The following is a 27,132-nucleotide window of genomic DNA, read 5'->3' on the forward strand; positions in this document are numbered from 1 at the left end:
TGGTTAACAGGTGTCTAAATTAGCACCGGCCTGAGCCAATTTATTTTTTCAACTTCCACACATTGTGATTTGAGTGGGACAGGCATAGTTAGCAACACAGTTGTCCTGCTTGTGGTCTTGAAGTTAGTGCAATCTTAGGTGAGTCTGCACCGTCTTCAGCTGCACAGCAAACATGGCAATTGCATGGCCAGTCCTTCAAGAGATTTTACAAGATGTGATGTTACAGCCTTTTCACGCAGCTTCAGCAATGCAGTTTCCTTCAGGCCTGCAACAGCTACTGTCAAACCGTTTATAATGGTGTTAAGTCAGCACTGCCCACCTGTTCTTCATGCTTCTGGTATGTACCAACAATAACTCATATCGTAACATCTGCGGAACATAGGAGAAGAAGCCATTGTTACTTTTTAAAAAAAGACCAAAAAACTCCCTCTGCTGGATTCAGTCTGAAAAACTGCATTATTCTTCAAGAATGGTGCAAAACACTGAGAAGATCACACAGATTTAGCAATAGAAACCCTGTTTGCTGCGTACCATGTTGCATTTCTATAAAGCTTACACCCAAGGTATAAAGCCCTGATTGTGTATTGTTAAAATTAACATAAATTGTCATTTATGAGTGATTCGTTTGCTATCGGTCAAAATAAGAATTTTTTCATAGAAAAGAGGCCAAGAAAAAAAAAACCTGAATAAGCACTAAAAAGCAAAAGTTGTATGAGAATGCAGAGACAGGCTAACACAGATTCAAGCTACTTCAAAGGGAAATTTTCAAACAGTTCCATTTAAGGGGTCATTAGGAATCTATTCATGGTGTACTGGAGCAGAACTGGTAGTGAAAACAGTTGAGTCCAAGGTTTCCCTGAGCTACAAATCAAACAAACAAGTCACAACGTAAAGCCCCAGGTCTAATACATCACTAATTTAATTCCCTGAAAAAATGCTCGCTTGTATCTATCTTAATTAAGGGCAGTAACATGTAATTCTTCAATTCTTCCAATCTTAATTCATACTCACTCTACTTGTAGAAATGTTATCTTTAAATTAACACGAGCACAACAGGCCTCATGTTTCACAAAAATAAAATGCAATTAATCTTTATCCCTGGGTTTATTCCACATTAAATATTCTTATAGGATTCCAGTGCATTCTCAATGGTAAGCAAACCAAACCAAGTTCTTAAACATGTTCATACGTAAAAACCTCCTCCTGTGCAGAATGGAAGGCTTACTGCAGCGGGGCTGCTCACTGCTATAGCCTCTGCATGTCAAGGTGCAAATCTGAACAAATCAACAGACAACCAAGACTGCTGGGAAATGAAACATGGTAGTATAAGCAGGCAACACAAGGGATAGCTTCCATTGCTGAAGGTCTGAGGAGGAACTGTTACCTACTGGATACTCAGATCAAGGAACCTTAGGCGTGAGTAATTTTTTTTATAGTTGTAATGAAAGGATGCTCAAGATATCAGGCTCATTTAAAGCACACTGAAAACTGAGGACCTAACAGCGATAGTGATTTCTGATTCTTTGATCTGTGCTATATACAGTAAATGTCATGCACAATTAGACAGGAAAGAAAACACATATTTTCCTCAAGTAATTTTCCAACAGTGACCACCAGCACAAAAAAGTGTTGCAATATAGTGAAGGGAAACACCTCTTCCGAGGCAAGAAGGATTTTCTTTTCAGGGCACGTTTAAGCACTGAAAGTGCAGTTAAAGATTTCTACTAGGGCTTGGGGTTGCAAACACATTTGTGCATTTAGTCTTTATCTCCCATACCCCTTATAGATTTCCAACCTGAGCACTCAGTGAGCTGAACGATAAATACAGCTGACTGAAACAAGACAAACCTGTCACAGAGACCAAGCAGGTAAGAACAACGAAGTGATTCCAGTTCAGGTTATACAGCTTCTTTTGCTAAGGTTATCGATATCAGTTTTACCCCCTCCGCCTCCAAACAGATATTGCTTCTTCCTACTGAGCAACGTTGCTTCTGCTCTCCGAAAATAATATTGCCTAGTTTGGGGCTGGCCCATCAAAGCAAACAGGACCGGGTGGAGACAAACGGTCTGTGCTAGCCAAAAAGACACGGCCCCACCTATGGCTGGGAAGGTGCTTTAACGGAGAGAGGAATTCCCGTTACAAACGCGCGGTCTTCCAGCTGCTTGCATTGCACTGCCCTCTCCCGTTCACAGGAGCGAGAGGCCAGCCCTCTGCCTGTGTTGTGACGGGGTGGCGGAAGGGCAAGAACGGCAGTTTTCGCTATCGAAACAGACGAAAAAAAAAGAATTCTCTTTTAAGCTGATCTGAAGAGGGAAAGGGAGTAGATGGAAGTATTTTTCCATGGGATTTTTTCCCAAAATAAGCATGTCATCTCGCTTGCTTTTACCCACCTGCTTTCTATGCATTTACAACTGAAATAATAACACTCAATTCTTGTCCTTTTCTGCCAGTAAAGCTCCAAGTGCTTTACCAAGAAAGCGCATATTACTAGACCTTGATATTTACCCTGCAGACACTAAAACGTTTGCTAAGGTCTGTGCAACTGCTACTCCGTTTAGAGCAGTTAGCACAACATGGAGACACATGCTCTTACAGTAACAGCTGAAAAGCCCCTCTATAACATTTATCCTGTGATCATTAGTATATTTCTAACATGCCCCCTCAAATTTTTTAGTTTCAGTTTGTACCTACACTAATCACGTTGCAGGATAAGACTCTAGGAAACATGCAAAACAGAGGTGATGCAGTGTTCTGTGTCATCGCTGTAAGACACATAATACTGCAGCATGAAAATAACCCCCATGACCCTTTTTCTCCTTTAAAAGAAATACATTTGTGTGAAATCAGTATTACACAACAGAATAATGACTGTCAAAGATAACTGGTTGAGAAAAATAAGACCCTCAAAGCAGGTAAAAAAAAAGCATCATTAGAAGCATATTTTAAAGGAAATAGGTATTTTGCACGTATAAATACAAACTACTAAATACAGAGTATTTTTTCAATACCCTGCATGTCCCTGAAATGCTACACAACACACAGAGCTTTCAATAGCCATTAATATAATGCACACACATAGACCGTAACTAACTCTTTTGAATTAAGAAATTGAATGCCAGCATAAAATGTACAGGAGTATTATTAGCAGAGAGCTTGTGCATCATTAAGCTTTCCTGCACAGTAACACCAGATCTGCAACAGTTTATAAGCATATGGTTTGAACATCATAGACTTTCTAGAAACATAAGTTCAGATCCTGACAGGATCAACTCAGCTTGACAGCCTTCTGTTATGCATCTTGCAGCAGTAACTACTTCGCTACTACTGTTTGGTACATCTCACACAAGAGGCTCTCACCTGTGATTAAGGGCTTCTAGGGTTGCTACTGTAGTACAAAAGAAAAAGCAAGCAAACAAACAAACCCCAAAGCACCAACCCACTTTACAGAACAGAACTTGAGAGGGGTTTATAAACCAGGACTGAAACCAGAGCTGCCTGTAGTAGTCTGAATAACACAGAAGTTAGTTGCTTAATTCACTTTGCCAAAGGTGAGTGGAATTAAAAAAAAACAAGCCACAAAAAAAACACCAAAAAACCACAACCACCACAACAACAAAAAACACCCTCCCACAAACTCACAACTTTTTGTATAAACATGACATACACTTTTGGGATCCTCCAGGAAGATGGGGACATGGGTTCCTACTACCCCATGACTCTGTCAGTGTACTCTTTGGGATACATATTGCCAGGAGAAATTCCTTACACGTCTTTAGAGATTTTGTCCACTGTACTGTAACGTAACTCACAAGAGAAACCGTTCCCTCTCATTTACACTTAATGAATCCCTGCAAATAACTGTTGTGGAACTCTAGCAAGATGGCAATTCACTGGATCTGGTAACAATAACGTAGTTCCAATAAGGTCCACAAGATTTGCCTTGCAAGAAATTGCTTTAAGAACTTTATCTTATTTTAAAAACTGATCTTTGTACATAGCTCAAGCTTTTGAAGTCTCCTAAGCAGACAAATGCAAGCAGACTAATACTATGTCCAAGAAAAAAAGGGAAGACTCATCTCCTCAGGGAATTTTTATCATGCTGTCAGCATAGAATCCTTGCAAGTCTTGACTTTGCAAACACGGGTATTATTCTCATTTTATACATGAAGAAACCTAGGCACAGAAACTAAAGGCAGCATGGGATAATTAGCAGAGTTTGTCAAATGGAGTAGCAATTAAAATGGGATAAAGAACTGTAGGAGTCACTGGACTTTTATATTACCAAGCACTGAAATCTATCAGACTAAGTGATCCCAGTCTTTAAAGGCTCCCAGGTTTTCTATGCGTACACTTCAAATATAGCTAAATTAGCGTTATTTACCATCCCTAAACTTACCACTGTGTGCGCACAAAAGCTATTCTATGCTGATGATAAAGAAATTAGGGAAATTTAGACAGGCTGATTTTGAAGGGTGCCTCTCTTTTTAACTGTAACACGCAAGATAATGATGTATCTCTTCAAAATAAAATTAAACAATTGTTTTGATTGGAGAGGTATTAAGAGAACCATATTCTGTCAGAATGGGAAGCCTCATTGAAATCTAAATGTTTCTCCCAAATTGCAGCTTTTTAATGGAATATTAGGAGAAGAAAAAAAAAAAAACCCACCCCAAAAAAAATTCCTAAGTAACTGTTGGAGTGGCCCATCTCTGCAATGTTTTTAAATGCCTGTTAGTTCAGGTTATTTCAGAGGCTTGCATTGTAATAGGCTTTAAAAGTTAGCCTCTGTCACATAATGTTTCCAATAGCTCAAGTGATTTTCAGAGCCTGTGATTTAAGGGAGCATTTTGAACAGCTTTGAAGTTTTCAGATTTTCCTCTGCTTTGGAATAACCAAATTTAAAATTATTCTTATAACGGAGTTTCTGGTCTGTTATGTAAGGCAATTACTTCTGCCTTTAGCATCATACTAAGAACTCCCACTATATTCAGTGAGGACTTCAAGCAAACACGCAGACCTACCCACGTGTTGTACTAGAGCTGAGGACCCTTACTGCCCATGGTTTCAGAGAAAACAACTGTAACTCCTAACAGAAAATCCCCCTCTTACTTTTCAGATTGACTGATTAGCACTAAATACTCGAGTAACTCATTTTTAGAGCTCTGGCATTTATGTTCTCTGTTAAAAGTCAATTATTTGAAAGAGCAGCTAATATTCACAACAGCGACTAACATTCATAAATAGGGAAAGCAGCAACACATAAATCTGGTTGATGTTACATATGCTTTGATATTAACTAGTCTCGTGGTTCAGCCACATTCAACCATGCTCATAAAAATAAACCATTGGTATACGAGGAAAGATGCCAAGGGTATTGATTCTGGATTGCAAAAGGAGGGAAATGTCAGAAATTTACATCTAACACTTTCTCCTCACACGTAGCGTTCTGCCCGATGCCACTCCCAGCAGAACTGCTCCAGCATCAGGAGACTGTTGCTCTTAGTCCCGTAAGCAGAACATTGCTCATCACTACCACAAGGCCTTTGCTTCTGGATGGGAGGAGGCAGGGAAGAGAGGGAAGCTATGAATTACAGCTTTTAGGAACACTATCTACAAGGTCATTGCATGAGCTGTTTAACATCTGATGATCACAACGGCAGGACTGTAACACAGTCTTGTCCACCAAGTAACAAGGAGCACACTCACCCAGCAAAACCGCAAGGCAGGAGGATCCACAATACGTAGCTGCCTTTTGAGGCCTCAGTTGAAGAAGGCACCTAACACACTTTTGAACTTGGAAACCCTACACAGGAGTCCCGTCCGTCCGTCCCCCCAAAAAAACCCCAAACACCTGTGAAAGTCTACAGAGATTATCTTGAAGCTCAAAACAAAACCTTAACGTTTATAAGTACCCATCTGCAGCACTTCTTAAATGTTCTTACTTCAAACTCCAGGATTGTCCCTTTACCAGTCCCCCAAATTTTGACTGAGATTTCAAACTTGAACTTCCACCTACCGAAACAGGCCGGATTGAATTAGTGAGCTGATTTCCTTTTCTCTCAAGAATAAGGAACTATTCAAATCATCAGCAAAATACTGATACACAGTCTGGAGGTTTTTATGAACGTTTACATGCATGCATACGTTCTATCGATTTAGACTCCTGTGGGGAAATAACTTTCTCAAAGTAGTCTCTTATGGTGATAGCTTTAACTAGTTAATTGCATAAGAAAACTATAAATACTTTTCTCAGCTGAGCACTACAGGTGAAATAACATACCTTTTAAAACTAGCCACATAAGTCCTTGTTCCTCTGGAAACAATGCATTAGAATGTTTAGCTTCTCTATGTCTTTTTTTCTTTTATTAAAAAGAAGTCTGACGCTAAAAGCCTGCAAGTCTGGTGGAGAAAGACATTCCATGAGAAAACACTCCAAGTATAAGCATAATCTCCCCCTCCCCCAAAATTTCCTGTCTACAGTCCTATAATTCTGCACAATTAAAAAAAAACATACAAGTGAACAGTCAGGAGAAATGGATACTTATTAGAATTATGACTTTTATTTTTATTCACTAGAGCAACATTGAGGAAAGAATTTTTACATACAGGTTTTTTAATCAAATTTACAAGCAAATTCCAATATACAGTATTTACTCTGGCCTGGGTTAAAAAAACAAAAACAGCAAAGCAGAGAGTAAGGGTACCTCTTGTTTTAGCTAGTATTGTATTTTAAGATTTCACTGACACTGGAATTATATTGTTTTTATTGTGGTGCTTTTACAATTAAGTAGGCAGTGAGCAGCTTTACCACAACAGTGACTGAATTTCCTTGATAGCATAGTTGTAAGATTACTATACTGAGACCTACCACCAGGATCATCTATTAAATCCACTCTGCTCAGAAGAAGCCACTATAATGAGAATAGCTACAGAAGCCCAATTCAAGAACCGATTTCCATTTGTATGGCAAGAAAATGTCCATATTAAGAAGATTATGTGCTGTGCAAAACCAGAAATATTTCCCCCCAAACATGCAACCTACCCAAGTATGACACTTTATAATGTGCATATGGCTGTGACATGCAAACAAAGGAAATCACGCAACTGGTATTCAGTTTTCTAGCATCATTACAATAAATCAGCATTCAGATCGAGGATGAAATGAATTTTACTGACGTATGATGCAATCTAGTTGCTATGTCTAGTCTCAGTGCTATGAGACGTTAAGTTGAGGAACCCACATTTTTTGGAAGTTATGAAAAGATTCAGCACCTGTTTGGAATTTCAGGGCCTTTGTGATTATTTCAAGAAAGTCTAAGAGATAATATTGCACTTCTTAAACAAAAACATATGCTGGGAACATCATTAAGGGCTATGCTAGTCCTAGGGAAGTTTTGCCATCGGCCTTGATTGGCAGTAGGAAGTGCTAGCTTCAGGGAAAGGGAAGGTAATAATCTGGCTGCATCATCAGTATTAAAATTCCACAGTTAAATTAAAGTCATTGCACAACAAAAACTCAGTACATCATATGAATATTTTTAAACATGCTAGAGTGCATATCAATTCTGTGAAAGTGATGTGATGATACCTTGGAAACAGCAACACTAGCAGGGAAATTAGTTTCAAACAAAAGCCACACACAGCAGGAGGCATCTAGATTATTTTAGGCACAACTCCAAGCAATAACGCTCATTTAAAGTGCAATTCCATTTTTTTCTTTTGTGTTTATTCACTTGTTAAAATGCATAATTTTTTCTGTACACACATACGGAACAGTAGTTTAATACTTTTGTGAATATTCACAAAAGAATGAGAAATCAAAAACAAAAAAATGGCAAAAGAAGTTTTAGAAACCTAAAAAAAACCCTGAAGATATCATATCCTTTAATTGCCAACAATCTGCACCAGTACTGATGATATATCTGCACCTTCCGTAAGGTAGATAAATTACCTGAAAATACTTACTTAATCCCATTCGATAAGTTCTACACAGCGCCCTCTTATCCATCTCCCTCTAACGCCCGTCCTCACTGAAGTGAAGCTTCAAACTTCATTACTTCTCTTCCAGTTACCCATCTACTGACAGGCTTTGCTCATACTCTGGACTTACTGTACATGCAACAGAGCCTTCCCTGGTAAAGACTGAAGTGCCAAAATATGTAGTTGTCTTAGAGGGATGCAAGGTTAATAGTTGAATACAAATACAATTCAGGCTAGAATCTGTCATCAAATCCTGCTGTCTACAGTTCAATGTCTCGCTAATCTGTCAGAATAAAATGGGGAAATGCCCTAACAAGGAACAGAATCTACTCATGCTCCGTTGATACAGAAAAAAAAAAACCAAACCAAAAAAAACCACCCACAGAATAAGTAAATTTTTGTTCTTCCGGAAAAAAAACCCAACACTAAGAACTATCTTTTTTATGAAATCCTGATCATCTCCTTGCTTCGTTCTTTAATTTTCAGTAAGGGTGCAGATAGATATCTATACTTTTACATGTAAACATAAAAATTTTAACATTACTAAATCAGGCTGGCGATACCTCCAGAATAAGAAGCAAAAGAATTCATAGTGAAATCTTGTTGAAATAGCATCAAGTGAAAGTCACCTTTTTATGCAAAATCATATACAACTAGAAATAAAATCAGCTTCTATTGAAGGAAAGTAAACTTAAAAACCCCACCTTCCATAGAAATCTGTATGGACCAGAACACAAAACAGGAATCTGATCATTCCCTTAGCAGTTTTTAAACTCCTGAGAAACACAGTTAGCTGCCAGGAGCTAGTTTTGGGGAACACAAAAAGTCAGTTTTATTTTCTTATGGAAGGTAAATGCTTACACTGAAGGCCATCTAATTCAATGCTTTTCAAGGAAAGAATTTTTCCTGGAGAATAATTGTTACAGCAGTCTTGAATTGCAGTTATTTGATCCTTTATCAACTGTAACAATTAATGTCACTCTTGTTACTTCTTGCTTACATTGTCTTTGCCCCCCTTAACAGGAAGTCCTGCAGGTCTCTTATTACAGATTGACAGAAGCAGTTCTGAAACAGAACCTCTCCCCCCAGCTTTCCCCCCAAGCTTTTCATTTTTCCATTTCATTGTCAGTTAAAAGAATTTACAGTGTGACAAATCCAAAAACTTTATTGGATATTAGTTACGGACTGAGAAACTTAGGTGAGAGAATTGTATTTTTTCCTTCTCCCATCCAACTAAGGTATCCATCAGAACACCCCTAGTCAAAGGGCTTATATTACAGAAATTGAAATTATTTATGAAATGTCTGTACCTATTCACTTTAATCCTTTCAAAGAAAATACTGTCATATGCCAAAGTCCTATAGTCAAAGCCTAGAAGAAACTATGACTATGTTTTGTTTTACTGACATTATATGCTGTTCAGGAACAAATCTTGAGTGAAGTTACTGTAACAACCTTCTGCTGATGATGCTAAACCAAATCCAGAAAAAAAACCCAGCCCAATCTGTAACATCCAAGAGACAGTGATGGGAAAGAAGGGGAAAAAAAGGAAATGGGACATAACATTAAGTTTCTGGAAAGCCTCACTGGATAGGCATGTATTTCGCTCACAGGACATGTCTCATGGTCCCATATAGCTGCACCACGATGGGCATATATTTCCAGACCACTTTCAGAAAAAATACTTCTCCTAGAAAGCAGAAAAATGTTTTTTGCTTTATTTCCCCAAAAAGCTCCTTCCCAGTTATCATGCACTTCTTTAAAAATTGAAAAAAAAAAAAAATACAAAAAACTCAAACCCAAAATAAACATCTCTGAAAAACTCTTAAGAGCACCAGCTCTGGATTAGGACATAATAGGATTGCTCAAAGCAAATAAGTGGGGCTAATTCATTCTTTCTTGTTTTTAAAAAATAGTCGCTATTTTGATACAAGTTTTATTCTGTAAAATAGTTTCAAATCCTTACACACATGGCAGATTTTGTGCAAAACGTCAACTCAGGTACTTCAGAGTCTTTCAATATTAAACAGAAATCAATAAATACAAGCAGTACAATAAAAGTTAAAATTCTAATTAAAATGCATGTTGTGCAACCTTGACGTAGGTGTTATGGACCCCTTATTCCCAGAGGCTCCCTACTTAACAATTTGTAAGAGCCTATATTGGAAGATTTTGCACAAGTATCCCTAGCACTGCGTTTCAACAATCTACCCGGTAATGTGTCTATTCAACACAATAAAAACATACCACATTCTTTCAGCAAATGATGATGCTTAAAAGAGAAGATCCATTTCACCCTGTGAAATCTGCTTATTGTCTGTGAACAGTGAAAATGGGATAAACAAAAAATAGAGCAACTTCAGACTACAGCAAAACAAAACAACACAACCCACCCAACCCAATAGATTAAATAACATTAAATATGTCAGTCTTGAGATAATGATAAATACAAGGATTTTTGCATAGGCCTCTGGAATACAGAGTAGGAATTATGGCCAATAAAACATCTGCTAGTAAGTCTAATTTTCCACCACTCTAACCTAACGAGTACTCAGAATCAAGAAATTAAACCAAATAGTAATTTCATTGTCTAATAACTCAAACAGAGGTAAGAAATAATTTCTGCTATCCTGAAATACACAGTGCAGCATTCTGGTATTCGTGGTCACCACAGACTTCAGTGTTTGCTTGATTACTAAAATCACTGGGCAATACAATCTTTAAGACAGACCTACATTATAATAAAACACTCTCAAGAAAAACTGCACAACTCGTAACATGAGCCTCAGAACATAACAGGATGGAGTATGCAAACACTGAAGATAAATGCTATTTTTAATATTCACTCAGGATTTGCAAGCTGCAGATAAAGCAGCCTCAAAGGCAGTCAAAACACAGGAAGTAGTTTAATTTATGGCATCATTCAAGGATATGTGGGTACGTTCTCAATGTGTCTTTGGTTTAGGGAGGCGGGAATGCCGATTAGAGGGTAAGCTATCCCCAGAATGCAAACTGGTATTCTGTATCTGCACATTTTCTTTTCTCTGTACCAGTGGCTTTGGGATGTTAGTCTTCAAAGAGGTGTTCTGGGGCTCTGGAGATATTGGTGTGGATTTCTGACTGCTCATTTGCTTAGATTTAACAAAGGACATAGTCGGTGGGCGAAGTTTAGACACTTTCTGACTCTGTTTACCCTTTAGGTTATCCTGACCAGACGTTGGCTGTAGCGGAGTTGAACTACTTAATGGTAGAAGCTCACGCTCCTTGGAAGCAGTGGAATGATTTGCAGATCGTGTGAGAACGGCCATCGTAGGAGGCACTAAAGCATTTGGGGGCTTTGCGATTCTTAAAGTCTTTGGCCGAGAAGCCTGGTTTGTGAACAAGAGTTGACTTTTCACAGCTAATTCAGTCTGCACCTCTCTAGCATCATGAGAACAGGAACGAGATGGTAATGTACCTTCTTTATTACTAGCCACCTCTCCAGGGTCTTCAGTATTTTTATTTTTCAAATTTTCCAAATATGATGCATTCTCTTCTTTTACATCTAACTGTATGCTCATTAAAGAGTTTACATCATTCGGGCTATTTGTGAGGGAGACATTTGCAGCATTTTGATTCTGATGATTGCTATTTTCATGCAGACGATGTTTAGGATATTCACTGTGGGCCTCGATATGTGGCATTTTTATTAGTTTTCCCTGGGCGAGGTCTGTGGAACTGGGAAGGCTGCTGGAAGGCTGTAGTACTTGAGGCTGTAAAGAGAAAATATAATAATATATTAGGCAAAGAAAACACCAGAAAACTTTCTGAATCCAACGTGTGCTGACTGGATGCTTGATAAGGGCTGTATATCTGTTTGTTGTTTTTTTTTAAATAAAAACTTTGACTTTGGCAAAACAGGATGATTCATGGGACGCGCACAAATGTAACTTGTAACTCAAATGGAAAAAAGTATACCAGCACTGAAATACACAACAACATAAAGACAAAAAAAGAAAATAATTAGTTTAAAAGAAACATGAAAAAGGCATGGTTGATGGTTTCACCTAAATCTGCAGTAAGAATGGCATGTGAGTACTCATCAATTCTGATTGAAGTGCTTAATAAACAAATGCAATGGCTATCAGGCTGTATCCATCTTTGAATTTCTGTTTGCCGCATATTCAAGTTAGCTATCCCAAATTTTTGTCAGTGTTCCATACTGTACAGTAGGAAGAGAGTTTAATGGACCACATGAACTTACAGTGCATTTTCCTTGCCTTACTGAGGTCAGAAACTTTGATACAGGTGTGTTGTAAATAGGCTACTGACGAGACCTACGTAACTTTTATCTTGAATGGATTTCAAAGTGGCTCATAAAGAAGCCATCTTCAGCAAGAGAGTACAACAGAGTACACGTGAAGCTAAAGTTCATATACTACTGCACTGATAACTGAGGGATAAAGATAACTTAATGAAGAATTGACATTTTATCAGAAGGTACAATCTAATCAGACATGGATCAGACAAAAGAACTGCCAGTACCTCTTCTGGGTCACTTCTATTTTCTTTGCTCTTCCCTGCAAAAAGACTTTGAAGATTATTGTGTGTACTAGCTCCACAAACATATCTTAGACCTCCAACTTGTATTCTTAGAAGACCTTAGAAGAATTATTAATGATTGTGCAATTCACGGCAAACCCCCAAACCTATTAAAATAAGCCGTAGTTTTAGCAAGTTTCAGGTTGGGATGATTTTCTCATTTTCTTCGTAAAGGAGGGGAACCAAACTATTACAAGCTAGTCTTATCCCTAAACTACTTGAATTCTTACCAACTGACAGATTGCATGTACGTAGTAAACAGGCATATATAACATTTGTTTACTAGTGAAATACAGTCAGAAAAAAATAAGCAATGTTTGTCTTTAAGAGATTTGACTAAAAAATATTACTTCAGTTGCTCTCTTGAATTATTCACAATTTCTAAATAAGAAAGCCAATTATTTGTCTGGTCTTTTTAGTTCTTCTTGGAATTAACAGGAAGAACGCAATGATAAATGTGCATGCCCAAGTCCTGCTACGTTTTCAGGACAATAGCATGTCTCAGGATTCTTTTTTTTTTTTTTTCTTCTATTTTTCCCTAACAGAATTACTATTGAACATGGAATCCTCAAAATTCGCCCCCCCCCCCCCCAAAAAAAAAAAAAAAAGACAGAAATACCTAGGTTTCTCAATCTAATTTTAACTTATTAGCAGTTCTTCCCTTTAGAATATATCAGAGTTCTACCTGTAAGCAAAGGCAACATCTACACTGGACCAATGACATCAGCAAGTCATAGACAGGTAAGTGCAAATATATTGAGTAGTCTGAATACGATTGTTTTGGAAAGAGAAAGAAGGAAAAGACAAAAAAAGAAAAAATAATTTAAAATGGTGTCAAATGAATATCAAAACATTATTTCTTATGTGACCGAAACTAGTTTAACTTTGTGAAGACTTCTTAACCAAGCAATCCTACAATAAGGAAGTACTAAATACAATAATTCAATATATTAAGAGAGTTACAGCTTAAAAGGAAATGAATCCTCCAGATATTTTTGTCATTTTTCAGTGTTTATGTAATGGGTTACAGAAGACATTATCCTTTGAGCTTAGAAGTTGACAGACAGATGTTAGCCAAAATTATTTATTAACTTGAGACCTCACCTGCAAAACAAAACTGCTAAAAATGAATTCAGAAACCAAAGCATACCTGATTCCCATACAAATATTTCGACAAATAAATCAAATTTCCTAATCCTACCTGAAGGACAAAATTAGTACATTTATACCAGAAAGTATTATGTCAAATTCTAATACATAAAAATAACTGTCAGGGAACTTCCCTCCTCACCTAGAAAGGGTCTCTACATGCCAGTCTTCAAAAACACAGCTAAGTATCTCATCTGAGCGTTAGAAATCCTAACTTTATACCAAATAATCCTAGTTATACTAATCAGTAAAATGAAAAACTTGTCAAGTTAGAGAAGAAACTAGATTTGTATGGGAAGTTGAGTTAAACACAAAAACATCTGAAATGAGCAAAACAGCAAGCTTCCAATAACCTATTTTGAGGGTTTTTAACAAAAACTAGGTAATATTTGAGCTTTTCCACTCAGACAATTTTGCATTTTTACATACCAAAATAGCCAAATATACATTTTCCTCATTATCCTTCATACCCTAAAAAGGTCTAAGCAGCTTAACATCCAGAAAGTTAGAAATTCAGAGGTAGAAAACAGCTACATGCTCAGAATTATGAGGACACTACAGCTACGGTATCACTTTTGCCAAGCTGTTTTAAGTACTGTACTGTTTTCTAATTTTGTATTTCTACTTAGTCAAAGTCTGTCCAATCATCACAATTCCAGATTTTCATCTCTTCCATTTGCTATATGCATTAACAATCAGATGACACTGCAAGCAGAAAAACACCACTTCCAAAATACGCAAGCAACAGTTCACAAGGCACCTAACACTGGAAACTGCGTTACCTTCATCCATAGCTTACATCTTTGCTCATACACAAGTTTTCCTTTTACTAGGGAAGTCCTAATACATTATGACCCCGTTATTAGTCAAAATCACCAGTCGGGAGAAGAACTAGTATTTGGTAAATTCCATCACAAGAAGGAAGGGGAATAGAAAGATAAAGAAGCATTCCACCTTCTAGACATAGTAATACATTTCATGGAAGTCTTGACACCTGCATTGTTTTGAGTATACTTCTGGTAATACTTCAGGGTGGGTCAAACCATGACTTGGTGTAGACTGTCACGCTAACCACACTTCTATTTTTGTTCCATAAAGAAAATATCCATGGGAGGAAGCATCCACATTCCTTTGGGATGCTCCTAAAATGTGAAGTTGGACTCTAAAACATTTTGACTGCAATATAACTGCAGAAAACTAGTTCTCCTCAAACCGAGAGTACATTAGACAAAACGCTTTCTGCACATGCTCCTTTTTGCACAAGAAACAGACTCTTCTGCACTGGCAAGAGCTTCAGAGACTTGCATGTATTGATGCACCAATCAAAATTACTAAATTACAGTCCCCACCACATTAGCTTAAGACACTTTTCTCTTATTTCTCTCAAGTAAAACTGGCTGTTACATCATCCAGAGAAAAATGACAACATATCCACAGAGAGGATTACCATTACTATGCTGTTACTAAACCACTGAGATCATATTAGCTTTGTGTTGGAAAACTGATTCAAGTATGTTATACTGATAAGGAAGTGATAAAGAAGTGAAATTGATGTGGTCATGACAGTGATATTTATCGCAATATCACCACTTTTGCTTTGGTTATTCTGTATCTCTAACTTCGATCCCCATCTCAATTCCCTATATAATACCTCTATAGAATTAAATAAAGGCATTTTCTCCCTGCAGTATTTTGAGGAATGAGGGAAGTGAAGCAATGAGAAATTTGAGAATTGCATGCACATCTCCAGTAGACATGCATCATGCATAGAAAAAAAAAAGCGAAAATGTGTGAGGAGGAGATGGGAAGAAATCTGAAGTTGTACTGTACCACGCTTTATCACAGAAGTAATGGACTAACTTCTCAACTCCTTGCCAATGGCATAATGGGAAAGCAGAGACAAGAAAAAGACAAGGACAATGATGTCAGAGGACCAAGACAAAACAATGAGCAATTGCCATGACAGAACTGCAACTTATAACCATTTCATTCACGATTACCATGTCCCCCATTGGTTTTTTATCCACCTTCCAGAAACAAAGGTAGCAATAGTGTTGAAGTAATGCAGAACAAATATTTATAGCAAGACCTGCACAGAATACCTGTGCTCTTATAACTTGAAGTCTTTTAACACAGTTAATATCTTACACTTAAAATACTGCTTAGAGCTGTAACTAGAATTTGTGTGTATGATTACAACTGTACACATAATATTTGCATCCACGCACATACGAGTTAGATACCTGAGAATGAACACCAATGTCATAAGACACACTGTGTTACATGTTCTGATTGTGTTGCCCATACTGTTTAATAACCCATCTTCCTAGCAACTCATGAGCTTGAAGAGACTCCAAACTATCACTACATTTTTTTTTTTTTAATTTATTTTTTAATTTTTTTTTTTGGATGGGGGAACAGAGCAAGGGAAGCCCTGCCACGGAACTTTTTCATTTTCTGATCATTCCTGACACCCCTTATCTCACTGCCTTGGCACAGGATAAGCTATCATTTCACAGGCCTTCAAATGAAGACACAGCCTTGCTGAAAGGCTAAATGGGAAAGCTCTCATTTTCTGTCTCTGGAAAAAAAAAAAAAATCAATATTTCACACCATCAATCTGTAGTATCTGCCAATACCTTCATTTTGGAACTTTTTTTTTTCCCCCCCCTTCTCCCTTTTGGCTAGCTATACTATCCCCATATTTCAACACTGTAAAATAGGATTCCACAGTATGTAATATGACTTCAAATAATTCAACCCCCCCCCCCCCCTTTTTAAAACCACCATTCACCACAGCATGAGGGTGTAAAATAATTGCTAATACAGCGTATTGTTGGTTTTTTCCTGCATAGTCTGTATAAAATCCCCAACTTAAATAAAAATACCATCTTTCTCAAAGAAAAAATACTGAAATTAATATATAATTACATCAAGACAGGCATTTCATCCATAAATACAGAAATATGTGCAAACAGAAAAATATGACCATATGTAAAATTTTGTTGGCAAATATACTTAGTTCGGTACAAGAGATACTTCTTTTGTAGTCCAACCTGCAACTACCCAACTTTGGAGAAGAGAGTTTTTCTTAAGACACTTCTTCACATAGATGTAGACTTGTTTCTCAGAGGAAAAATAATTACGTACAAAGGACAGTAATGTAATGCTTCCAGGACATTTTTAATATTTTGATGGAGATTCAACATGAATTGTAGAACTTCCAAAAGAATACCTGAAGCAACTTCATTCTGCTAACACCAACACTGTACACCCTACGATGAACCTGAATCAGTCATAAAGGTTTTGGAAACATTTCATACTGTGAAGCAACATACCTTTGTTAAGAAAAAAAAACAACCCACAAAAACATGAAAAATCAAAGCCTGGACCTGTTCTAGTCGATGTGCATACAGCAGCTTTCTTGTTCATGATAAAAAACTATGTGTCACCTGCTAGAATTCTTATGTTATCTTCACTTCTAATCCTTAGATACAAAAAGTCTAAGTACTGTGCACTTCATGGAAAAAGTATGTGGAGATGTGAACAACTGCAACGCTTGAGTAACAAAACAGTTTTCATCAGTGTTTCTGTTTGGAGAAGCACTTGGGGCTAGGGGCCTAGGCATAGTGGTGTAATATTCTTTTATTACAACAAGAGTTTTTCATTGGTTCATTGACAATACGTATTCTAAATGCTGTGTTTCTAGAGCTGCATCATTAAAGCTCCAGAATACAAATGCTGAAGTTCTAAACTGTATTGAAGAAAGCTTGCTTTGTCATCAAATTAGATCTCATAACCAAGAGAAAAATAAAAGGACCGTTACATAAGAGTTGCGTTCAGGACACATACGGGAATTATCGGCATAAACACCATATCATTTTGTTAATAAAAATAACAAAAATCAATGTACCATTATTAAAATGTTTATGAAATACAAAACGCTGAGTTGTTTCCAAGGCTGTTGAAACAACATGAAGTTAATAAATGTGAAAGTATTAAAAATTAATTTTCATTAAAAGTGCAAAACATCCAATTCTAAAGTGTGTTAACAAAGTGCAACAATATGGTAAGTTCACAGGGAATTTAAGCAGTAGGCATGCTAACAATTCAACTGGTGCTAATAGAGAAGAACTGTAAGCATATTACAGTATTGTAATATTATGTAGCAGGGATATATTACCCGTCCTGTACAGCAACAGTAAAATTATTTTTAGTTGTTTATATACTGTAATATATTTAGATGATGTAATACTGTTTACAGATTTATACCCTCATAACCTACAGTGCTCGTAAGTGATCTACGTATCCATCAGCTACTAACAGCATAGTGAAGAAACCTGCAGTATTCCCAAGCGCAGATGATATTTTAGGTTCAGGATCCAGAAGTTTGAGAAGAAATGCTTGAATTCCAAGATCTCCAGACACAAACCACAGCCAAACAAGAACTGAGAATACTTCACATTCCCATCACCTTCTCTATAATATTGCAAAAGAAAACTAACACTGACTTTAAGGCTGTCTTTCTTATTATTATTCCTATTCTCGGTGATGATACCCAGCTCCCCACTTGCCTCAAAATCCCATATTGGGCATTCCATACTAGCTCAAAAACCAGCAGACCTAAAACCACTGAACCAAGGGAAGTAGTAATAAGGAGAAAGACCACCTAGTAATGTTCTTTATGAGACTCCTCATGCAGCGGCTGATTTTGCAAGAGTGTCAGTAGAAACATCCAAGAAACCTCCTATTTTATACCGTATTTCTTATTCTCAGTATTTACTATTTGATCAAATCTAAAATTTACAGAAAAAGGGTAGGATCACTCAGTTACAGGAAACATTTCTTTTCCTAAGCAATAGGTTATTTATAATTTAGGTTAATTAGTCAAAGGCCAGTTTTCATCTGCTTTATTTCCTTTACTAGCAATTCGTGGAATTTAACATGTAAGATTTATGCTAAAAAAAAAATAAAATCCAACCTGCTTTAATAATAAAAGCATGCTACAGAATCCCTGAGTAAGAAGCTACTGCCATTAGCAGAGGAATGAGATGGGGGCTTACAGAACTACTAAGAGATTAGCCAAGTTTTCCTCTTCAGTTAAGCAGTCAACATGAATGATGTGACACCAGAGGCACCCATCTGGCAGTTCAGACACCATCCTCCTATTCCAACTCTCCGATCAGTAAGCCCCAAACCCGTGACATTTATATGCCACTCAGGTCTAAAACTGATCTTAAACTCCGACTCCCTGCGGACAGGACAGCAAAGCAGCCAGGCTGCACTACTGCTGGGCCTCTACCCAGATAGAGAAGATGTGATGATTGGCTTTGGGGGTTCTACATTCATTACACACACACACACAAAGTTCCACATCAAACACCACAGGAAAATGAAGCACATACCTCGATTGCATAGAGAAAAGCCTATGAAACAGGCTGTGCATTCCTGATGGGTTGCTTAAATGAACATTGTCACAGAAACATCAAGAGAGTATTTGAAACACCATTTACAGATTACTTCACAAGGTATTTTTTTCTTGTAATTGAAATAAATTAGGATTATTGCAACGTAAGCTTAAGTTTCTCAAGATTCAGGTTACTCTTCCAATCTCCATTGGCCCTGGAAATCTTAACTTGATTTCCATAATTTTACTTTTCCCCTTTATTTCTTGTCCAAATACACTCTTGGGCTTTGCTAGGCAGTCAAACACACTGTAATTCTCAAATTACAGTACATTTTAAAAATATAACTTTAGCTTTATGAACTAGTTATATTTCTTCAAACAATTATCTGTTTATAATGCAATACCAAAGCACAAAATAAGACTTACCATTTCTCTATGTCTACGTAAGCATACAGTTTTAAAATCAGCAATTGTCTTTTGTTTTGCAGATCCAAGCCAAGAGAACAAATGCATCTTATATCAGCCCACATCGTAGCTAGCACATAAGGAATGTTAAGAAATCATGCAATTTTTGCAACAGCCACTTCAATGTATTAGAAGCCTTTTTTACAACAAATACCAAGGGGGGGTGGGGAGGAAATTAGTTTCAGGAAAGCCATTCTGAAAAGTTAAGGAAACTTCTTCTAAGAGGCAATGAAAATGATACTTTCATTTATACCAACATTTTTATGTACTTCCACAACATATGTAAATACATCCACATATGCACGCGTGCAGACTTATGAGCAAACGGGACACATACACAAACAGGATAGTATATTACAGCCATGAAAAAGAAAGGGGAAATGCAGCAAGCAAGATTTATGTTAAGACAAGACTGGAAACAAGGGCCTACTCAGGGTTGCCTGAAGAACTGCTGAAGTAAATCAGCATTTAATAATGGTTATGAAGCTTTAAGTTGTAGCTGCTTATACGCTGGCTGAAGGAAGCGTTTTGGTTAGCCACAGACTATTGTGTATGCCTGTAAATCTGCCTGAGAAAGGAGGATACTACGAGATGAACAGTGCGTGCAAAGGGGAAGCTTCTACTGGAACACGGTGAGGGAGATGAGTGAGAGGTACAGACTCACTCTGTCTGCGGTGCGGTGGAACAGTCCGAGGGATGCCCTGGAATGAGCCCTGCCAGGGAGAGAAGGAGGGAGCAGAATACCCACCCTGTGCAGAAAGAGAGAGGGGGAGAAGTATAATAAAAAAAGAGAACAGGGAAAAACAAGACACCAAAAAGCCACACCATTCTTTTTTTTTTTTTTTTCTCCCAGAAATGTATCATTATATTTCCCAGTTGTTCCACTTTGTAAAAGTAAATGCTACAGCCTAAAGCCCAGCAGAAAAAAGTCATTATGATGCCCTATACTAGTCAGAAATCTTACAAAATACCTCCATTTTTGTTCAATATATATGCACACATTTCTGTTAAAGATGTTTTTAAGGGAAAAGTACAGGACCTGAGCTTTTCATGTTAAAAATACATACCAAAATTTGTATTTTTAGAGATTTCAAAAACATTTCAAAGATGCCTCACCAAGCAGTAAGTTGCTTAATACTAATCTACTGGAAAACCAGTCAGCTTTAGTTTACAACAAAAAAAATTTTAACGCATCAAAACAGATTTTCTAGCAAATCCTGGTGCTTTAGAGTCCACTTCACTCAATTTTATTGAATGTGAAATAGAAGAGGTGGCATAACTGTTTTCCTTGCACTTTGAGTCTTCTATTACAGGATCAGAGAACCGTGTACATCAACACCATGCTGGGTTTGCCCGTCAGGTATTTCAGATCACCACAAAAGTGACACATTGTGGTTGCTGCAGTCTCAAAACCAGAAGAACTAGCTTTACGCAGTCTATAATTTTTCTCCATACCCTTACATTTAAAAGAAATCTATCCAAGCTGGAACTGCCCTCTTAAATCACGCAAGTGTTGATTTCCTATTTCAGCAAGATAGGTTTACCATCCTTTACCATCCCTTCACCATTTAGCAGCTGAAAGCTTCCTTTTTCATAAGTTCAAGAACATTGGTGCTAACAACTGCCATCACCTCCTGGCTACCAGTAACCAGAAGATATCAACAGCGACCAGTTGTAGCTACTCTTTCAGACAGCAGGCTTAAAAGATCTGAATGAACATCTGTATCAAAGAAAACAGGAACACAGCTCACCCCTTCTCCCTAGTTTCTCTGCTGGCATATCTGCTGTAGATCATACTGCCAGTGCTGGACAAACAAAGTATTTTATTTCCATGCTTATTTGAAAGAATATTAAGCATCACATTTTTTCTATAAAGAACTATTCTGCTTTTATTTATCCTAGAAGAATTTGTAAAACTTCCCTGACCTTCCAGTTATATTAATCTAATTAGATTTTATCCACTGCTATTTCAAGTTTCAGTACTGCTAAGATGTAACTTAAGACATGCATTTAATCAATTCTTAGAATTTGCTAGCCAGAACACTTTTAAACTAGAACAGGAAAAAAAATTAGACAAAACTTCTTTATTCTTTTTCAGAAGTTGAGATAAAACAATTATTGGAGCAAAATCCAAGGAAAAAAACCCCAAGTTCTTTAATCTGATTATCTCTAGATAGAGGAGATATTGATTATTACCTAAATTGTTCTTACAGTCCTCCATCAGTAGCCATTAAGGTCAACACAATTTTTAGACAGCTGCATTAAAGGCCAACAGTACTAGCTTTAGTCATGTTGCATCAGCCAAGCAGGTATTAAATACGGAAATATGCCTTGGAACAAGATTAATCAATCAACGATTGATAAGACATTTACAAAAGGTTTGGATTTTCACAGTGCTGTACGAAAGAACACTTAATTTTTCAGGCTTGTTCACATTTCATCCGTAATGGTGTCAGGGTAGTGGAACAACAAAAATACTTTCCATTCTTTCAACATAACTGAATCTCTAGATAGTAAAAAGCACAGTATAATCGATTACAGGTCTCATCTTGTAGAGACTTGTTTGAGTTGCCAATAGGCGTTTTCCAGACTACTTGGAAATTTTTAACACATTAAATTAAGAAGGGAGGTGAAAGTTTTAGATACTTTCCCTTTCTCTCTCTAAAAAGGGATATTAGGACAAGTACAAGCCAGCTGAGCTACATAACAGTTAAGTTACTGTTGTGTTGTAAAAGCAGGGAAATATTTAGATGTCTTGATGCATTCCAGTATGTTTAAGCATCCTTATTAGCACTTCAAAGCACAGCACTACAATACAGTCTTCTCAATAATTCTTCATGGTATTTAATCATTACTCTGACTGGAGAAGAAAATGAAAGTGCAAGTAACTTGCTTCAGTGTTTTGCCTGCTAAACAGAACTCCTCTCCAGACGCTGTTCAATTCCCTTCTCCTGAATGCTGGAGAACGGTCTATAATCTGAGAAGCAGAAGAACTAGATCTTCCTTTGGCAGCAATCTTGAGTTTACACCGCTCCATAGAGGTGTACATCAAATAAATGGCATATTTCTTATTTGTAAAAAAATCGTAACAGGTATCGTTATGTACATCAAATAAGGTAATTAAGATCAACATCAATTGAACCAAGGACAAGAAATACAGCACTGGGCATTTATTAAAATGGGTGTTATGACTTACACTGATTTTACAAATTATAAAGGTTGTATCAGTCCCATAAATATAGCACGTTAAAAGAAGTGTCTGCAGATAAACCTATTTCATGAAAAGATGACTTTTAACAGTTTTTTTACAAAACTCCAGCAAATTTAGTGCTTCCTCCTCTAAACAACTCACATCCATCCCCTTCTATTAGTTAAATGTGTGCTGAGGTTCCTAAGAAATGCAATAAAGAGGGAGGAGGGGGGAAAGAAATACACACTAGTGAGCACATCTCTGACTGCAGTACATATTAAAAATGCACAGAAAATGTTTCCTACTAAACATAGTAAAGAAAAACCTGAATCACAATTTATGCTTATTAAAAAACCTGTAAAACTCATAAGCAAGCAATATTAGAATTGAAAGATGACAACATTACTTACCTCAGCTTTTATAAAAAAAACCTAAAACATTCAATGGGATTCTGAAGCCTAGACTGGTGCAAGTCTTTCCACTTGCACTGTAAAGTTAAACAGCACTCGGAACAGTTCCTCCCCGAGCTGTTATGTGCATCCAGCCACTAAACTTAAATCCCATTCCTCTCCTTTCCCAGATACAGAGTTGTGAAATAGCAAAAGAATCCCAAAAGAGAAGCTATTCAGAATTTTAAACACCAGGCAAAACAGGAGACTGGGGAGTGGAAAAGCTGAAGTGGGAGCAGCTGAAAGCAAGCAGCCTACAAACCAGAACAAAATGATGAATGTTCTTCAGAGATGCTGATGAATTGTATAATTGCTGCTAAACACTTTATGGTTCTGACCCTAACTGCACTGGAAAAGCTGGTGGATTTTGTTTGGGTTATTGTGGTGGGTTTATTTTGTTAGTTTGGTTGTGGGTTTTTTTTGTTTGTTTGTTTTTTTTAAGGCTACTATGAAGATATTAAGGCCACAGTTTTCCATTGCAATGGAATGCAAAGGAATTGAGAGACCTCAACCTTAGAATAAGCAATCACATGAACATAATCAATTGCTTCTGTCAGAAAAGGACAGGAGAAATATTTCTAAGTTATTGCTGCACAGTAATTTTAGCCAACAGCCAAATATTTCAGCTCTTTTCCCAAGGATACACCAATACCCCAAAATGATACTGCTTTTAAAAAGTCTTTTCTCCTGCAGAAACGCAAATACAGGAAAGACCCATTTTTATCTGTAAAGCTAGAGCCCTCGAGCACTTCCATGAAAAGATTATTTTTGCTGCATCTCACCCAGCACTGCCAGTTCTTAAACTCAGAGCTACACATCACGACCAAACCTAGAACAACAGAGTTCCAAGTATCAACACAAACAAAATGTTTCTTTTCGAAAGTATTCAAGTCTAAAGAAAAAGAAAATACCCCAGTCATGTGCTGGTTTATAATAAACCAAAAAGAATTGCCAGTGAAAGGTTTAAAGGACCTCTCTTCCGTTTATATGCCTACATGTTATGCACTGTCACTGTAACAGTAAGAAACAGGCGCAGAACATTACTGTCTAGGTCCACCTATGGTTCTGTCTCACCATGAATGTACGTTTTAATGGATCAGCAAGCAAACGGCAGAGCACTGGACAATGACAGAAACGTAGGCACAACGGGAAGATAAACGCTCATGTAGTGACTAGGCTCCAAATGTGGAAGTTTAAATTCAGAGTTGCAGAGTCAAAGCATATAGGAAGTTTAAGGCTAAGGTGGTAGGAGATACCAAAACCAAGAAGACAACAGTACACAAAGACAGCTCAAATATTACAAAGGTTCATCAAAACAATTAATGTGAAAGGCTTTGGAACAACCAACTGGAACAATAATGAAACAGAAGGCAAAGAATATCTCAGTGCACAAGCACAAAAGAGATACAGCAAAGAACAAAAATATGCATGCTCCCATGCAAACTGAAAGGTTTTGTTGTCATTTTATCAGAGACAAGAATGAACCTATACACGTTTAGGAAGCAAAGCTTATTCTCGCTGTGTACTGCTCTGATACCAAGGAGAAAAATCAGCTTTTACTGTATGCTTTCTGCTATTGCAGGACATGGGAGAGCACCCATGAACTAGGCGGAGTTGTGTTATGCTAAGCAACTGGACCACAAGGGTCAGAATCTTTTACAGACACCTTCAACCAAATTCAGGACTTAGCAGTTTGCTTGCGTGTCTTTTAGTTCTCGCCATATGCAAACAACCTTTCAGTCTGAGAAATGAAATGATTTGTCAACATAAACTTGACATTTAACCCCTCTAGCCTCAAAATCTTAACAATATTATCAATAATTAGCATTACAGAAACAATACTGCAAAGGCTGCAGGACAAATGGAGCAATGGCTGCTCATGTTTCTTCCCTCTAAGCTTTGTCCATCGACACTTATTTCTTCAGGTAATTTCATCTTCAATACCTTCTTCCAGGTTTGGGTTTTTTTCTTCCATGATAGTTAAACAATAGACAAATTAACAGGAAGTGAACACCATATGAAAGATCTATAAGAAATCCTTCTAGAAAAATCATGGTCTATCTTGTCAGTGAATATGTGTACAAGCCTTTATCTTAAGGGTGGCAAAGAAAAAAAGTTTCCTTCTAAGTTACTGTCTATAGAAGCAGTCACTTAAGTTTTGAGCATACTGTCAGGGAACTACTAACAAGAAATACCATGCAATATACACAATAGCTAGATAACAGGTACCTATTAACTTTTATTATGCCAAATTTTCTAAACATTTTCAGCCACTAGGTTTTATTACACAAATACCAAGTTTCCAGTTACAGAGCTTCTGTTTCTGTACATATTTACCTTTAAATAGGAATGGGAAAAAAAAAAAAAAAAAAAGTACTTTCAAAAATTGTAGCCCCTAAAGACAGTAACCCCAGACAAGTTTATAATCACATCGGGATGGGACACTTTCTAGAAATATCTGGTAAGAAAGAAAGAAACAGTTAAGAACATAACTTCTTAAAAAGAATATGACATTCACTTGTCTATTTACTGGGAGAACAATGAAGTGATGAGAAATACTGGGTATTTCAAATGGACAGCAGAACCACAATAAATTCTTGCAATTCACATAGTCTTAAATTCTTGACTGAAATCTTTCAATAGCCGATTTCCACTCTCACTGTTTCCTAGTTTATTCTAGCATCTATTCTTTATGAAACACTACATTAACAGTGTTCATTAAGCACATTTCTGGAAGCATTTAAAGCATTTCTTGAAACAGTAAATTACTGTGTGTTCCTAGACTGTTTTTTATACTTCAGGAATCAACACATCGTATCGTTGCTGCTAGAATTTATAAACTGCCAGAATAATCTTGAAAGTTATGATAACCAAACTGAAGTAGCTTCCTGATATTCATCATCATTTAAAGTGACTAGCAGGTCAACACATAGGAAAAAATGAAAGAATTAAATATTCATCAAGTTTGATAACTATTACCAAACTTAAAGAAGCAAAAAGCTTATACACCTCAAAGGAGCTATTCTCTCATTGCCAAGACTTCATTTGTAATTTAAGTTTTTAAAATATGTACTCCATTCATAAACGTTAACTACATTTCATGATTCACACCACATTTAGGACCAATAAACCTGATTTCTCCAAGCCTGCACTCTCAGTTCAAGACTATTCTATTATACTTCACAGGAATGTTAACATAGAGGAACAATTATTTTAAGCCTTTTTTTTCAGTGAGAATACATTTTACTCTGGTATCTCCTGCCGTTTCCATTTATCCTGCCACAAGAAAAACAGAACCAATTGTCTCTCCTTTCTATTGAAAGCAACACTATGTCATAGGGTTCCAGATCAAAAATTATTTCACAACAAGGTTTTTTCTACTTTTTACTTCTGTTAAGTCATGAAAGGAAGCATACAAATGCATGTTAGCAGAGGAACTATTAAACCAGAAAGTGGAGGTCTGATTATTAAAACCAAAACTTGGCTACAGCACCAAGACTATCGGCCTCCTTTAGCAGCTCTTTTATATGGGATTTCCTATCAATTTCTGTTTGCTTACAGAAAACCTGTAACTTACAGTTATGCAAATGAGAAGACATTTAAAAAATCAAACCCACACATCCAGCTAAAAATTTTTCCATTATCATTTACAAATAAAAGCTCCTTGAAAAGCAGTGCATTTTGAAAATTTGTCAATACTTCATGAATTTTCCTAATTGCTTTATAAATTTTCAAGAGAAGCTTCACATTTAGACAAAAATACTGAGATGGTTACAATGCACAACTAATGGTCATCTGTCTACAGACATATGTTAAGTGTATCATATACATACACATATCTATAACTACACACACCCACCCCTAACCATGAAAAACAGCAGAGGGTTTTTGGGGGGAGTTTTTTGGTTTA

The 27,132-nt window shown here is 36.9% G+C and overlaps 1 protein-coding gene across 5 annotated transcripts in view; it reads right to left on the bottom strand.

The window, feature by feature from the left end:
* Positions 1 to 6,539: 6,539 nt before the first annotated feature.
* CCSER2 (coiled-coil serine rich protein 2) overlaps positions 6,540 to 27,132 on the bottom strand; it is a 73,368-nt gene continuing 52,775 nt past the window's right edge. For 3 of the 5 annotated variants that reach the window (XM_037399915.1, XM_037399913.1, XM_037399914.1), the window contains exon 10: positions 6,540 to 11,733. In XM_037399915.1, coding sequence (XP_037255812.1) covers positions 10,927 to 11,733 — 807 coding nt within the window. In that variant the 3' untranslated portion in view covers positions 6,540 to 10,926. Of the gene's footprint in view, positions 11,734 to 15,541; positions 15,582 to 20,247; positions 20,333 to 27,132 lie in introns of all 5 variants that reach the window. The other 2 variants (XM_037399916.1, XM_037399917.1) reach the window with 2 other exon arrangements.

The sequence above is a fragment of the Falco rusticolus genome, chromosome 9, assembly GCF_015220075.1.
Source record: "Falco rusticolus isolate bFalRus1 chromosome 9, bFalRus1.pri, whole genome shotgun sequence".
In the NCBI taxonomy this organism is placed as follows: Eukaryota; Metazoa; Chordata; class Aves; order Falconiformes; family Falconidae; genus Falco; species Falco rusticolus.